Source organism: Scyliorhinus torazame, chromosome 2 (assembly GCF_047496885.1).
Source record: "Scyliorhinus torazame isolate Kashiwa2021f chromosome 2, sScyTor2.1, whole genome shotgun sequence".
Lineage (NCBI taxonomy): Eukaryota > Metazoa > Chordata > Chondrichthyes > Carcharhiniformes > Scyliorhinidae > Scyliorhinus > Scyliorhinus torazame.
The window spans coordinates 339801499-339816163 of NC_092708.1; the positions used below are offsets into that span (position 1 = coordinate 339801499).

A 14665-nucleotide genomic window follows, 5' to 3' on the forward strand; every position below is an offset into this window, starting at 1 on the left:
CCGGTAGCCAATGATGACATAAAAATCAAAGCCAAAGGTCCAGCAATCTCTTCCCTGGCCTCCCAGAGAATCCTAGGATAAATCACATCAGGTCCCGGGGACTTATCTATTTTCAGCCTGTCCAGAATTGCCAACACCTCTTCCCTACATACCTCAATGCCATCTATTCTATTAGCCTGGGGCTCAGCATTCTCCTCCACAACATTATCTTTTTCCTGAGTGAATACTGACGAAAAATATTCATTTAGTATCTCGCCTATCTCTTCAGACTCCACACACAATTTCCCATCCCTGTCCTTGACTGGTCCTACTCTTTCCCTAGTCATTCGCTTATTCCTGACATACCTATAGAAAGCTTTTGGGTTTTCCTTGATCCTTCCTGCCAAATACTTCTCATGTCCCCTCCTTGCTCGTCTTAGCTCTCTCTTTAGATCCTTCCTCGCTACCTTGTAACTATCCATCGCCCCAACCGAAACTTCACACTTCATCTTCACATAGGCCTCCTTCTTCCTCTTAACAAGAGATTCCACTTCCTTGGTAAACCACGGTTCCCTTGCTCGACGCCTTCCTCCCTGTCTGACCGGTACATACTTATCAAGAACACGCAGTAGCTGATCCTTGAACAAGCCCCACTTATCCAGTGTGCCCAACACTTGCAGCCTACTTCTCCACCTTATCCCCCCCAAGTCACGTCTAATGGCATCATAATTGCCCTTCCCCCAGCTATAACTCTTGCCCTGCGGTGTATACTTATCCCTTTCCATCATTAACGTAAACGTCACCGAATTGTGGTCACTGTCCCCAAAGTGCTCTCCTACCTCCAAATCCAACACCTGGCCTGGTTCATTACCCAAAACCAAATCCAACGTGGCCTCGCCTCTTGTTGGCCTGTCAACATATTGTTTCAGGAAACCCTCCTGCACACACTGTACAAAAAACGACCCATCTATTGTACTCGAACTATATCTTTTCCAGTCAATATTTGGAAAGTTAAAGTCTCCCATAATAACTACCCTGTTACTTTCGCTCATATCCAGAATCATCTTCGCCATCCTTTCCTCTACATCCCTAGAACTATTAGGAGGCCTATAAAAAACTCCCAACAGGGTGACCTCTCCTTTCCTGTTTCTAACTTCAGCCAATACTACCTCGGAAGAAGAGTCCCCATCTAGCATCCTCTTCCGCCACCGCAATACTGCTCTTGACTAGCAGTGCCACACCTCCCCCTCTTTTGCCTCCTTCTCTGAGCTTACTAAAACACCTAAACCGCGGAACCTGCAACATCCATTCCTGTCCCTGCTCTATCCATGTCTCCGAAATGGCCACAACATCGAAGTCCCAGGTACCAACCCATGCTGCCAGTTCCCCTACCTTGTTTCGTATACTCCTGGCATTGAAGTAGACACACTTCAAACCACCTACCTGAACACTGGCCCCCTCCTGCGACGTCAAATCTGTGCTCCTGACCTCTATACTCTCATTCTCCCTTACCCTAAAACTACAATCCAGGTTCCCATGCCCCTGCTGCATTAGTTTAAACCCCCCCAAAGAGCACTAACAAATCTCCCCCCCAGGATATTTGTGCCCCTCAGGTTCAGATGTAGACCATCCTGTCTGTAGAGGTCCCACCTTCCCCAGAAAGAGCCCCAGTTATCCAAAAATCTGAATCCCTCCCGCCTGCACCATCCCTGTAGCCACGTGTTTAAATGCTCTCTCTCCCTATTCCTCATCTCACTATCACGTGGCACGGGCAACACCCCAGAGATAACAACTCTGTTTGTTCTAGTTCTGAGCTTCCATCCTAGCTCCCTGAAAGCCTGCCTGACATCCTTGTCCCCTTTCCTACCTATGTCGTTAGTGCCAATGTGGACCACGACTTGGGGCTGCTCCCCCTCCCCCCTAAGGACCCGGAAAACACGATCCGAGACATCACGTACCCTTGCACCTGGGAGGCAACATACCAAACGTGAGTCTCTCACGCTCCCACAAAATCTCCTATCTGTGCCCCTGACTATCGAGTCCCCAATTACTAATGCTCTGCTCCTCTCCCCCCTTCCCTTCTGAGCAACAGGGACAGACTCCGTGCCAGAGGCCCGTACCCCATGGCTTACCCCTGGTAAGTCCCCCCCCCCACAAGTATCCAAAGCGGTATACTTGTTTCTCAGGGGAACGACCGCAGGGGATCCCTGCACTGACTGCTTTTTCCCAGTCCCCCTTACAGTTACCCACCTATCTCCAATCTTTGGTGTAACTAATTCCCTGAAGCTGCTATCTATGACCCCTTCTGCCTCCCGAATGATCCGAAGTTCTTCCAACTCCAGCTCCAGTTCCCTAACTCGGTCTTGGAGGAGCTGGAGATGGCAGCACTTCCTGCAGGTAAAATCAGCAGGGACACTAACTGCATCCCTCACCTCAAACATCCTGCAGGAGGAACATTGCACTCCCTTCCCTGCCATTCCTCTAACTTTCTACCAAGATCTGGCTAACAACTAAATTAACTTTTTATAAAAAATAATAATAATATAATAAAATATGGTACTTACCTCAGACCAATGGGTTTTATTATTAGGTTAGAGGAGGAGGGTGGGTGGGAGACACTACACGTGTAGTGTCTCGGGTTTCCTCTCCACCAGAATTTATTGGTGAGGGTCTTCCCAGACGTCCGCGGGTCGACTTCCTGTTCCCGCCTAAAAAACTAATTTTAAAAAAAAGAAAAATTCTCAGCTCCTGCTGAAATTGACTAACCAGCCAGCTCCACTCCCGCCGAAATCGACTGGCCTGCCCCTGCAAAGACAAGTGCTTTTAAAGGTTGACTTACCTCCCAGCAACCTCCTTCCGCAATGCTCCCGCTGAAACTGACTCACCAGCTGTTTTCACGCCGAAATCGACAGGCCTGCCCCTGCAAAGACAAGTGCTTTTAAAGGTTGACTTACCTCCCAGCAACCTCCTTCCGCAATGCTCCCGCTGAAACTGACTCACCAGCTGTTCTCACGCCGAAATCGAGGAGGGGGAGGAAAGTCCCACCCTAAATTATCTATATAGAAGACAAACAGCAAGGACCCAAAACTGAACCCTGTGAAAGCAAATGGAAACAGTTTTGCATTTGCAAAACACCCATCGACCATTACCCTTAGTTTCCTGTCACTGAAGCAATTTAGGGTCCAATCGGCCACCTTCCCCTGTATCCGATGAAATCTACTTTTTGGATTGTCTACCATGTGGGACCTTGTTAAATGCCTTACTCAAAAACAGTTAAGTTAATTTTCATAACTGCAAACCCACTCAAAACAATGGTGATCATTATCTTGCTGGAAAGCCACCATTTTGCACGGCAGCCACTTGGCACTCATGGCCAAATAGTGAGAGATTTTATAAATAAGATATTTTTTAACGAGATTAATCACTTAAATGATTAAACACTGGCGGGTAAATAACAGATAGGGCATAATTGTCAAAGCTTCATACTCAAATTCATGACATGCCCCAAATGGAAGCAAGCTGAGAGAAGATTGGCCTGGTGGAAATGGAACTTGGTCAAGTACCATTCTTCGGATTTGCATGAAAAAGTGATTCTAAAAGAAAATTAACTGCACTGCTTCCAGAGAAGCTTATCAATGTTGAAATCAGACTGTAAATATAGCCATCTCGAGTACTAAGTCATTATTGAATCTCTTGGTTATTGCCTAAATATCAGGGGCGAAATTCTCCCCCAACGGCGGGATGTCCGCCGACTGGCGCCAAAGACGGCGCCAATCAGACGGGCATCGCGCCGGCCCAAAGGTGCGGAATGCAACATTGAGGGGCTAGGCCGACGCCGGAGGGATTTCCGCCGCGCCAACTGGCGGAAATGGCGTTTGTTGCCCCGCCAGCTGGTGCGGAAATGCGGTGCATGCGCGGGAGCGTCAGCGGCCACTGTCAGTTTCCCGGCGCATGCGCGGGAGCGTCAGCGGCCGCTGTCAGTTTCCCGCGCATGCGCAGTGGGGAGAGTCTCTTCCGCCTCCGCCATGGTGGAGGCCGTAGCGGAGGCGGAAGGGAAAGAGTGCCCCCACGGCACAGGCCCGCCCGCGGATCAGTGGGCCCCGATCGCGGGCCAGGTCACCGTGGGGGCACCCCCCGGGGTCAGATCGCCCCGTGCCCCCCCCCCCCAGGACCCCGGAGCCCGCCCACGCCGCCTGGTCCTGCCGGTAAATACCAGGTTTGATTTACGTCGGCGGGACAGGCAATTTCTGGGCGGGACTTCGGCCCATCCGGGCCGGAGAATCCAGCGGGGGGTCCCGCCAACCGGCGCGGCCCAATTCCCGCCCCCGCCCAATCTCCGGTACCGGAGACTTCGGCGGAGGCGGGGGCGGGATTCACGGGGGCCAACGGACATTCTCCGACCCGGCGGGGGGTCGGAGAATGACACCCCTGGTCTTGGGGGTCAGCTGGAATTAGAAGCATTACATCCACACAGACATTTCTTTAGGGGCAGGCTCGTTTGGCTCTGCAAAGTCATAGACTTAGATTTTACAATCATGAAGATGTTGATGGTGTAACTATCTGTGCTCGCTGACATTATGATGGCAATACTGGGATGTCCAGTGTTGCTGTCAAAGAGGTTGTTGTTTCAAGATTCACTGGATTTATTTAGAAAGCACTTGAATTGATGCAAATTTCCCCCTTTTACATTCTATATTCTAATCTTGCTGCAAAAGTCAAACCTTGTTGAATGAATGAATTCAATGTACTGCTTCATAATTATTGAACAATCCTTCAACCATGAAAAATTAATTTAATATTTTGCAAGTTTCTCCATTATAAAAATTCCACAGGTTATTAATAAAATTATTTTTGTAAAGTTTATCAGATTCTACCTTACCCCAAATATTTTGTAGGATTACAAGATCTGCACAATGCAGGAGGCGGCCATTTGGCCCATTGAGTCTGCACCGACCCTCCGAGAGAGCACCGTACCTAGCCGCACTCCACCACAAATCCGTAACCTCACCTAACCTTTGAAGACTAAGGAGCAATTTAGCATGGCCAATCCATCTGTTCTGTACATCTTTGGGCTGTGGTAGGAAACTGGAGCACCTGGAGGAAACCACACAGACACGGGGAGAATGTGCAAACTCCACAGAGACAGTCACCCAAGGTTGGAATCGAACCCCGGTCCCTGGTGCTGTGAGACAGCAGTGCTAACCACTGTGCCACCATGCCAACCATTGTCTAAACTTTATTTCAGGCCCAGTAAAATGTAAAAAGTAAAGGATAAACAGTGCACTTCACTCCCTGTATGTGAATACTGCAATGTGACAGGCTGCTTAGCCTGCTTGCTGGACGAAGTTGGAGTCAGAATCAAATTAACATTGGCAGGATGAACAAAAATGTCTTCTCTTGCCTGCTGCATTGAGATAGGTGAAATCTATGCCAAAGCGATAGCTAGATCTTAGTGGGCAGTTTTCTTTGAGGACAGCATAATCACTTTACTGCTGACTGCAAAGTCTTGCTGAAGAAACACAAGTTTCAGGCAGGAAAAGATCTTCGATTCATCCAGCCTACCTACCATGCATTCCATTGGTGCACTTTAACACCGACGTAAGGGCTTATAGTGCATATCCAATGATCAATAGATAGAATAATGATGGAGATGCGAGAATGGATTTTTCAAAAATAGTTTTGGGGAATATTGTGTTATTCTGTGAAGAAAGCTGTGTGTGTGTGTGTAAATTTAATCGAAAGGGCGGCACGGTAGCACAGTAAGCACTGTTGCTTCACAGCGCCAGGGGTCCGGGTTCGATTCCCGGCTTCGGTCATTGTCTGTGTAGAGTCTGCACGTTCTCCCCGTTTGCATGGATGGTCACATTAAATTACCCCGTAGAGTCCAAAAGCTAGGTGGGTTGCTGGGTCATGGGGATAGGGTGGAGGTGTGGGCTTAGGTAGGGTGCTCTTTAGGGGCTGGTGTAGACTCGATGCCAAATGGCCTCCTTCTGCACCATAAATTCTATGATTCTAAGCTGGGAAATGGTTGATAGAGACAGCTTGTCTGGAGGAGTTAAGACATGAAAAGGAGTGAAAGTACTAAATAAATTTGTAATGAAACTACGTCAAATTTTAAAAATGTAAATAGGCTAAGTTTAGATATTTGCATTGGGAGATAAATGGGAACCTGTTTTTTCAACTGTTAGATTTCTGTGGGGAGTAAGGCAATTCAACAACTTAAAACAAGAGAAGGATATTACATTTACGGGGGTGATTCAGTCATTTGGCTGGACAGCTGGCTTGATGTGGAGTGACGCCAACAGCGTGGGTTCAATTCCCGTACTGGCTGAGGTTATCCATGAAGGCCCTGACTTTTCAACCTTGCCCTTGCCGGAGGTGTGGTGACCTGCGGCTTCAATCACCACCAGTCAGCTCTCAAAGGGAGCCTATGGTCTTATGGGACAATGCAGACTGTCATTTCATTATATTTTATTGACCCCCAAAAGCAGAGACAAAATAGACACAAGAAAGAGCTTTATATTTTGGAAAAGTTGTGTTCGGAGACATTTAATAGTCAATGAAAGGGAAAGAAGAGATGTTGAGTTGACTAGGTGTTGACTGGATGGGAAAGCCCCTAGGAATATCTCTGGGCTGGGAGAAGGGTGCCACAGTGGCACAGTGGTTAGCACTGCTGCCTCACAGAGCCACGGACCCAGGTTCGATTCCAACTTCAGGTAACTGTCTGTGTGGAGTTTGCACAATCTCACCACGTCTGTGTAGGTTTTCTCCGGGTTTCCTACCGCAGTCCAAAGATGTGCAGGCTAGGTGGATTGGCTATGCTAAATTGGCCCTGAGTGTCCAAAGGTTAGGTGGGGTTACAGGGATAGGGTGGTGGATTGGGCTTGTGTCAGGAGATCTTTCAAATGGTCGGTGCAGACTCAATGGACTGAATGGCCTCCTTCTGCATTGTAGGGATTCTATGATAAGGTGCAGGTTGAATCAGCCACCCAGTCAAGCTACAAAAAAGGTCTTGTTCCGAAGTCTTGTATTTATGCAGCACACTGGAAGTGTGTTGGGAGGTTGTGCGGGTATGCCTTTATTAAAGCTTCAGCAGCTTTGACTTGGGTATTACTGGATTATTATAGTTAAATATCCCTGGAAGGTATTTAGTTGTGGGTCTGACCAAGTAGGGACTCTTTTGGGGTGAATGTTTTGTAAGATGAAGTTTAACCATGTAACATAATCTTGAGTGGTTAAGTTTTCTTTCTTTCTTGTTAATAATCCTTTTTACTTATAATTTTAAAAATCTCAAGAAAGTGTTACTGAACTTCTTACCACTGAGATTAGTACATTTTCTTCTCGTTTTCTAAATACAAAAAAAAAAGTATGTTAAGTTGCCCTCTGGCATTTGGTATGCTCAGCAATTAACATCTGCTGAGGTCATACCAAGGGATCAATCAGTTTTCCAGTAGATGCAAATGCATGATAACTATGTGAGGTCTGCACAGCAAGTGCTTCACTTCATTAACTTTCACATTCACCAACTCTGCAGAAAGTCTTTTCTAAAATATAATGTTGAACAAAGAATTATCTGATTATTAAATTCACTAACATTCAAAATGCCATAAGACTTCATTTACATGGTGGAAGGTGTCAGTAGACCTTAAGGGTGTCAGTAGAACATGAAATAGGCAATCCTATTTGAGATGGTCGCAAGTCTTCCTCAGTGGTTAAAATTATCCCCATTCATTGTCTCATGGACAACACAGATGGCCAACTTAAAAGCCATTTAAAATATTATTTAACGTGTTTATAATAAATTTACTCCATAGCATATACTATAGTATTTAGAAAACCGCTAGCCACAACCTGTAGAACAACATTTTGTTTTTAAGATGTGTGCGCCACTCTTGAATGTCTGATTTATATCAGTTCAACGTATCTGACAAAGTTCTTACCTGCCACCAGTGGTCATCTTCACCTTGAGGTTTCTTTGAAGAGATGCCAGTGCGGAACCAGAGGTTACCATTTGTGTCTAAAGCCCAGACAGTCTGCTGGTCTCCCAAAGCTATACACACTGACTCCAGCATCTGCCTTTCACTGTAAAAGGGAGAAAATTACTATTTTAATTTTTAAAAATTTGAATTATGTAACAGCAGAACTGATGTCAACTTCTAAACTGCATTTGTGAAAACAAGTACAATAATAGGGTATGCAAATAAATCTTTGATCATTAGTTCAAGGGAATGACACTAGCAACCTATTTTAAAATCAAACTCTTCACTGCTCTGTATACATTTTAGGTGCCCAAGAAGATCCCAGACCAGACCCCAATAGTGGCTAGGATACTGGACCAAAAGCCCAATATTTCAGTTTATTATAAGATTGTGCGGAAAGAATGATTTTCTCCAGGATTGGAAAAAATTAAAAAATAGGGCTTTGGTATTTCTAAAACAAAAATTATGACTGGGCGGCATGGCAGCACAGTGATTAGCACTGTTGCTTCACAGCGCCAGGGTCCCAGGTTCGATTCCCGGCTGGGTCACTGTCTGTGCAGAGTCTTCACCTTCTCCCCGTGTCTGCGTGGGTTTCCTCCGGGTGATCCGGTTTCCTCCCACAAGTCCCGAAAGACGTGCTGTTAGGTGAATTGGACATTTTGAATTATCCTTCAGTGTACCTGAACAGGCGGCGGAATATGGCAACTAGGGGATTTTCACAGTAACTTCATTGCAGTGTTAATGTAAGCCTACTTGTGACACGAATAAAGATTATTATGAACACAATATTAAACTTTTAACTTCAGACCCAAAAAGAACAGTTTACTGTTACCCCTAAACACAACTATACAATTTCTCAACAAGAAACGAAACATGCAGCTCTTAATTTAGCTTAACATTAGCAGGGCATAGAGTAATACTTGCTTTATAAACAGATTTGGCTCTGGTTGGAACCCCGCCAGACGATAGCTGAATGTCTTCAAATAGCTGCTTCAGCTAGTTGTTTCAATCTCTTCCTCATCTACAGACAAGACTGCTCTGCTTTAAAATATTACGCTTTCTTTTTAAAAAAAAAAAATTATCCTGCTTGGAAATAACTGTGGACTCAGAGTCAGGCAGATCAGAACTCAGCTCCTCTCTCTCAAAGCTTCTTCAAAACTCTCTGCCTCTCTGCTCTTCTAAGCTCCACCCAGCAATGACCACATCTCCCCAGGTTAAAAAAACAAACTATCTATGCAGGCTGCAAAGCAAATCAACTCCCCAGGGACCACCCCAGTCAATTCACTGTACATTAGCCCAGATTGGAAACATATTCTTTCATCAATTTCAACTTCTGGCTGATAAAACACCAAGGCCCTGCAAGCAGAATGTGTTTTTTAATAAAAGATGACAACTGCAGTTAAACAGACACTAACCCTCAAATTGCCCACATTTGTAATCCAATTTTCCTAAAATCTTTCACTTCTCACGCCACCCCCTTAAATAAAACTAGCAGTATAAATAGATGGCTTCTTTTCTAAAACCCTTGTAACATCAAACCTTTCTTAAGATTACATACAACTTACATTCTATACGATTTACCATTTTACATTTTTAAATAGGGAAATATCATATAAATATAATCCAGTTTAGTCTTCTCACATGTCACGTTTGTAATAATAAATAGATTTCCAAAGACCTGGGCAGCCTCCATTGCATCCATATTGTTACACAACACAAGTTTAATCAACAGTTCAGTTATATGCAGTTGCCTGGCTCGGCCAGCAGAAATCTTCACTTGATAGTAAGACAGGTGTTGATCGATGCTGCAGGATTCATCATCAGTTGTTCACATTTATCGACAGTTTTGTATTCTGCTTCCTTTGGCTTCTGTTGAGGAGAGCCAAAAATAATTGGTAACAGCTGGTGCATTCGGACAGTGCAGGACAACACTTGTATGCTGAAGGTTTTATTGAATATTCTGGCTACATTTGTACCAGCTCTTCAGCCTCCGGATTCAGTATTCCACTGCTGAAGATGCACTCTGTCAAACAGTCCTTCATCTGTCCCTCCTGACCAGATACGAGTATCATCACCTCCTATGTCACTACCATGATGGAAGTTTGGCTGCTCTTGGAGCTTCACAGTTCCGGCATTTTTTTTCCCATTGCAACCTGTTGCCTTGTGATTAATTCCCTCTCTTGTGGAAGTTGCTGTCGCTCCTTTTCTAGCTCATGCTGGCGACTGCTGGTATGGTTCCTGGTATGCTGGTTCCTGGGCAATTTGATGCTGGATCTCAGTTTTCTCCCGAATTGTGCCTTTTCAAGCTAGCTTTCTCTTCTGTGTAACCATCACTGATACCTTCTGCATGATGAGGCTCCAATGCCGACTGCTCCCTAGCCTTCAGCTCTTCATTAACTCCGTCAAGGAGTTTTCGATTTGGCTTGTACGTAAATCTGCCATCTCAGTTTGTGCATGTGCTAACTTTAGTGGATTGAGCCTATATGAATGGTGTTTAATGGAAAAGCATTCCCTACATCTACATCATGCATAATTACTTTTGTGCTTCCCAATTTATTCCTACATACACTCTATGTGACTGTAATAAGATGTCAGAGGTAGGTTCTTTGCACAGAGAGTGGTGGGTGCGTGGAATGCACTGCCAGCGGAGGTGGTGGAGTCAGAGTCGTTAGGGACTTTTAAGCGACTCTTGGACAGGCACATGGACAGCATTAAATCAAAGGGGTGTAGGTTAGGTTGCTCTTAGATTAGAATAAATGGTCGGCACAACATCGTGGGCCGAAGGGCCTGTACTGTGCTGTACTGTTCTATGTTCTAATAACTCTTTTAGGTCATTTTGATTTTCCTCCGGAAGGTAACTCAATTTATCCCAATTTGTTAATACTTCCTCATTCCTCAAATTAAATTGAATGTCAAATTCAGAATAATCATTTATTTCTTCTCCCCGAGTTACAATGACTAACACTTCCCTTCTCTATCAAAATTCCCTTTGAGTATGTTAACATGACACACTCCTTCTGTCTGGCGTTCTTGTCAAATAATTCACCTCACTCAATTTCCTTTCAATTTGATAAGGCCCACTAAATCGTCCTTTTAATGGTTCACCTAACATTGGGAACAATACTAATACTTTCTCCCCACGAACAAAACTATGAATTTTTGATTTCTTATCTGTCACTTTTCTCATTTCCTATTGTGACAATTTTAAATGTTTCCTCACCAACTCACCAGCCCTAGTTAATCTCTCCCTAAAGTTTGACACAACGTAATTTCCGACCATTGACTCACCAATTTCTCTTGGATCAATTTAAGTCACCTCATGACCAAAAATAAATTTGAATGGACTAAAGTTGGGTGCATCCCTAATTGCAAATAGTACAAATGGAATTCCTTTTTCCTAATCCTCTGAACAATTTTGATGATAGGCCCTCAACATGGTCTTTAGAGTTTGATGCCACCTTTCTAATGCCTCTTGTGATTCCGGATGGTATGCTGTGTTAAATTGCTTTTTTCCTAAGCTATCCATAACTTCCTTGAATAATTTCAACATTAAACTGGATCCCTGATCTGATTGAATTTCATTTTGTAGCCCCCCCCCCCCCCCCCCCCATTGGCTTATCCTGTTTTACCGAGTCTGTCTTCCCAGTACTTTTCTTAAGCCATCAACATTGCGACTTCACATGTCCAACTTCATTACAATGAAAACACTTACATTCTCTTATCTCTTTACCACTGTCATAGGTTTCTCTTAGTCTGAGGCACACTCTCCTTATCACCAACTAAACCTCCTGGACGCGTTCTGTAAGGCACTTCAGGCACAGTAGCACACAGACAAGATGCTATGAGATTGCTCTTTCCTCCTGCTCTTCCTCAATATGTGTTTCCACATGGGTACATGCAAATACATCACTATGAGATTCTCCTTTGCATTGACCACCTGTGAATTTCTCATTTCCCCAGTTTCCATCCTTCACAGATTGAAATTGATGTCGACAGTCAAACTTTGCTTTTTGAACCAATTCAAAATAATCATCCATTTCTGCGACCTGTCTAACAGTTTTAACTCTTTGCTCTTCCACACGAGTTCTCACTTCTGTGGAGCAATCCATAACATTTTCATTCAGTGTCATTGAGAATTCATTACAAATCAGTGGACAGAATTTTATGGTCCCCTGTGGAGGGGGGCCATAAAATCTTGATAGGCGGCTTTCCTGCCTACCCCCGGCCTGGTCATAGGATGGCGATGCAAGGCCTTGGGCAGCCCACCTGGCCTCATGTCAACTAAAGCCCTTAAGTGCCAATTAATAGCTATTTCCAAACCAGACGCATTTCTTCATTCAGAGATGGGTGGGAAGCCTGGCTCGTAAGCCTGCTTAAGCCTCAGGTGGAAAATCTGTCCTCCAGGTCTGCCCCTACCAATGTGTTCCCTCCATGTGTTTAACTGTGCATGTGTGGATGCTAGAGTTGCTGCTGGTTTTACATAATGACAGATTTTCTGCATTGCAGATACTGAATCATTAAGTTTACGTAGGTCAGCTAAAAGAAAGCTCATTAGCTCAAAATGCTGATTAGTGTTGTAAAACATTTCTGACGTTCCAAATGATTACTCACTGAAGTTTAAATAGTCATTGTTGTTCAAATGACAACTTCCTTCATATACTATGGCATGATTTGAAATGATTACTTGTATGTGGAACAGAATTGTCGTTTGAAAATCAGAATCATGAAGATAAATCAAAATGTATTTAAAGTAAATGTGTTTAGAAAACAGTCAAAAGAAAATGATCTGAACAGCATTCCGTAACAGCAAAAAAATCTCCCTACCATACAACATCAGACATCCAATGTTCTCCCTCTGGGCAAAAGCTGCTTATGCCATTTCTGAAAAGAATTGTTCGCTGCTCTGTCAGTGCCCATACCACATTATTCCTGGAAGCAATCTGCACTAATGGATAAGGACATTCCACCTTCACTGCTCTCGCACAAGGTCGATCTGCGCTAAGGCCTAAAGATAAGGGATCACAAATAAATTAAATGTAATACGGTAGAAATGGTACATGTTATAAACATTATCTATCATTCCTCTGCGTTTTCCACTTCAGATTGCTCTTTTAGCAAAATGTCTGCAAAGCAAAAGAATGTAAACTTCAAGTTACAATCAAAAGAGTGAGAGTGAGCTAAAGAAAAACATGGAGTACCCGAAGAAGATAATAAAAACGATAAAAGGAAAAGAGGAACTATATCACAGGGCATTTAATGAAGCTACATCAATACCTCAGCAGAGTTAACTGATGACATTTGTTTTTGAAGTGTACTCTGTGCTAGATAGGCAAACACAAATAGAGCAACTTGAGAAATAATTTATTGCATAAAAGATATTGTATCCAATTGTATCCTTTCCAATCCAGAGTTACAACACAAATCTCTAACTTATTATTTTGGTCAATTTTGTGTTCAAAGTAAATTGAGTAGTATTGAATGGGACATTTTCACACCTAATCATCTTCAGCTACTTCAGCCATCCAGCAGAAGGTGAAAAATAGAGATGTTCACCAATGATGATAGTAGGTTCAAAGCCATTTATTGCCCCATAGATTTCTGAAGCAGTCCATGTTCACATACAGCAAGACCTGAACAATATTCAGGCTTGGGCTTATAAATGGCAAGTAGCATTTTGCACCACACAAGTGCTAAGCACTGGTCATCTCCAAACAGCCCCCCCCCCCCCCCCCACCCCACACACAACTATCAATGTTGTAGTTACCATTGAGCAGAATCTCAGAGTCCCATCAATACAAATACTGTGGCTACAAGGCAAGGTAGAGACGGGGAATTCTGCAGCAAGTAATTCATCTTCCGACTCCCCAAAATCTGTTCACCATCGACAAGGCACAAGTCACGACTGTGATGGAATACTCTGCACTAGACCGCATGAGTGCAGTTCCAACATCTCCCTTTGACATTCAATGGCATTACCAGTGCTGAAATCCCTATTATTATCATTCTCAGAGTTATAATTGACCAGAAACTGAATTGGGCCCATCGACATAAATACTGTGGCTACAAGGGAAGGTCAGAGGCTAGGAACTCTGCAGTGAGTCCTGACTCACCAAAACATGTCAGGCATTTATAAGACGCAAGTCAGGGGCGCAATAGAGTACTCTCCACTTGCTTGAATGAAAGCAGTTAGTTCCATCAACGTTCAAGAAGCTCAACACCACCTACGACAAAGAAGCCTGCTTGATCAGCACCATCTTAAACATTCACCCCTCCACCACCGACGTACAGTGGCAGCAGTGTTGTATCTACAAGATGAACTGCAGAAAATCCTTAAGGCTTTTAATAGAACCTTCCAAATCCTTGACCTAGGGCTAGGAACATTAAGGTCAGCAGACACATGGGTACGCCATCACCTGCAAGTTACCTTGCGTGTCACACAGCATCCTGCCTTGACATATCGCCATTCTTTCAACATCACTGGACTAAAATCTAAAATACCCAGGTATACTTTTTATGCCAAATGTTTTTGTTCATTCCCTCCTACATTTATTCCTTGTCTTTGAATATCTACATTAATATTTTTACTAAACACTATTAATATTTTACACATCTTTGTAACGAAGGATAAACTCTACCATCGATCAAGAAAAAGGCCCATCACTAGAAGTACACCAGATTCACAAGGAGGAAAATGATTTGGACAACGG

The 14665-nt window shown here is 43.9% G+C and overlaps 1 protein-coding gene across 2 annotated transcripts in view; it reads right to left on the bottom strand.

Moving 5' to 3' along the window:
* Positions 1-14665, bottom strand: part of tecpr2 (tectonin beta-propeller repeat containing 2) — a 123034-nt gene that overhangs the window by 61365 nt on the left and 47004 nt on the right. For both annotated transcript variants that reach the window (XM_072490436.1, XM_072490437.1), the window contains exons 12-13: positions 12783-12963; positions 7920-8061 (exon numbers count right to left, since the gene is read on the bottom strand). In XM_072490436.1, the coding sequence (XP_072346537.1) occupies positions 7920-8061; positions 12783-12963 (323 nt within the window). The remainder of the gene's footprint in view (positions 1-7919; positions 8062-12782; positions 12964-14665) is intronic.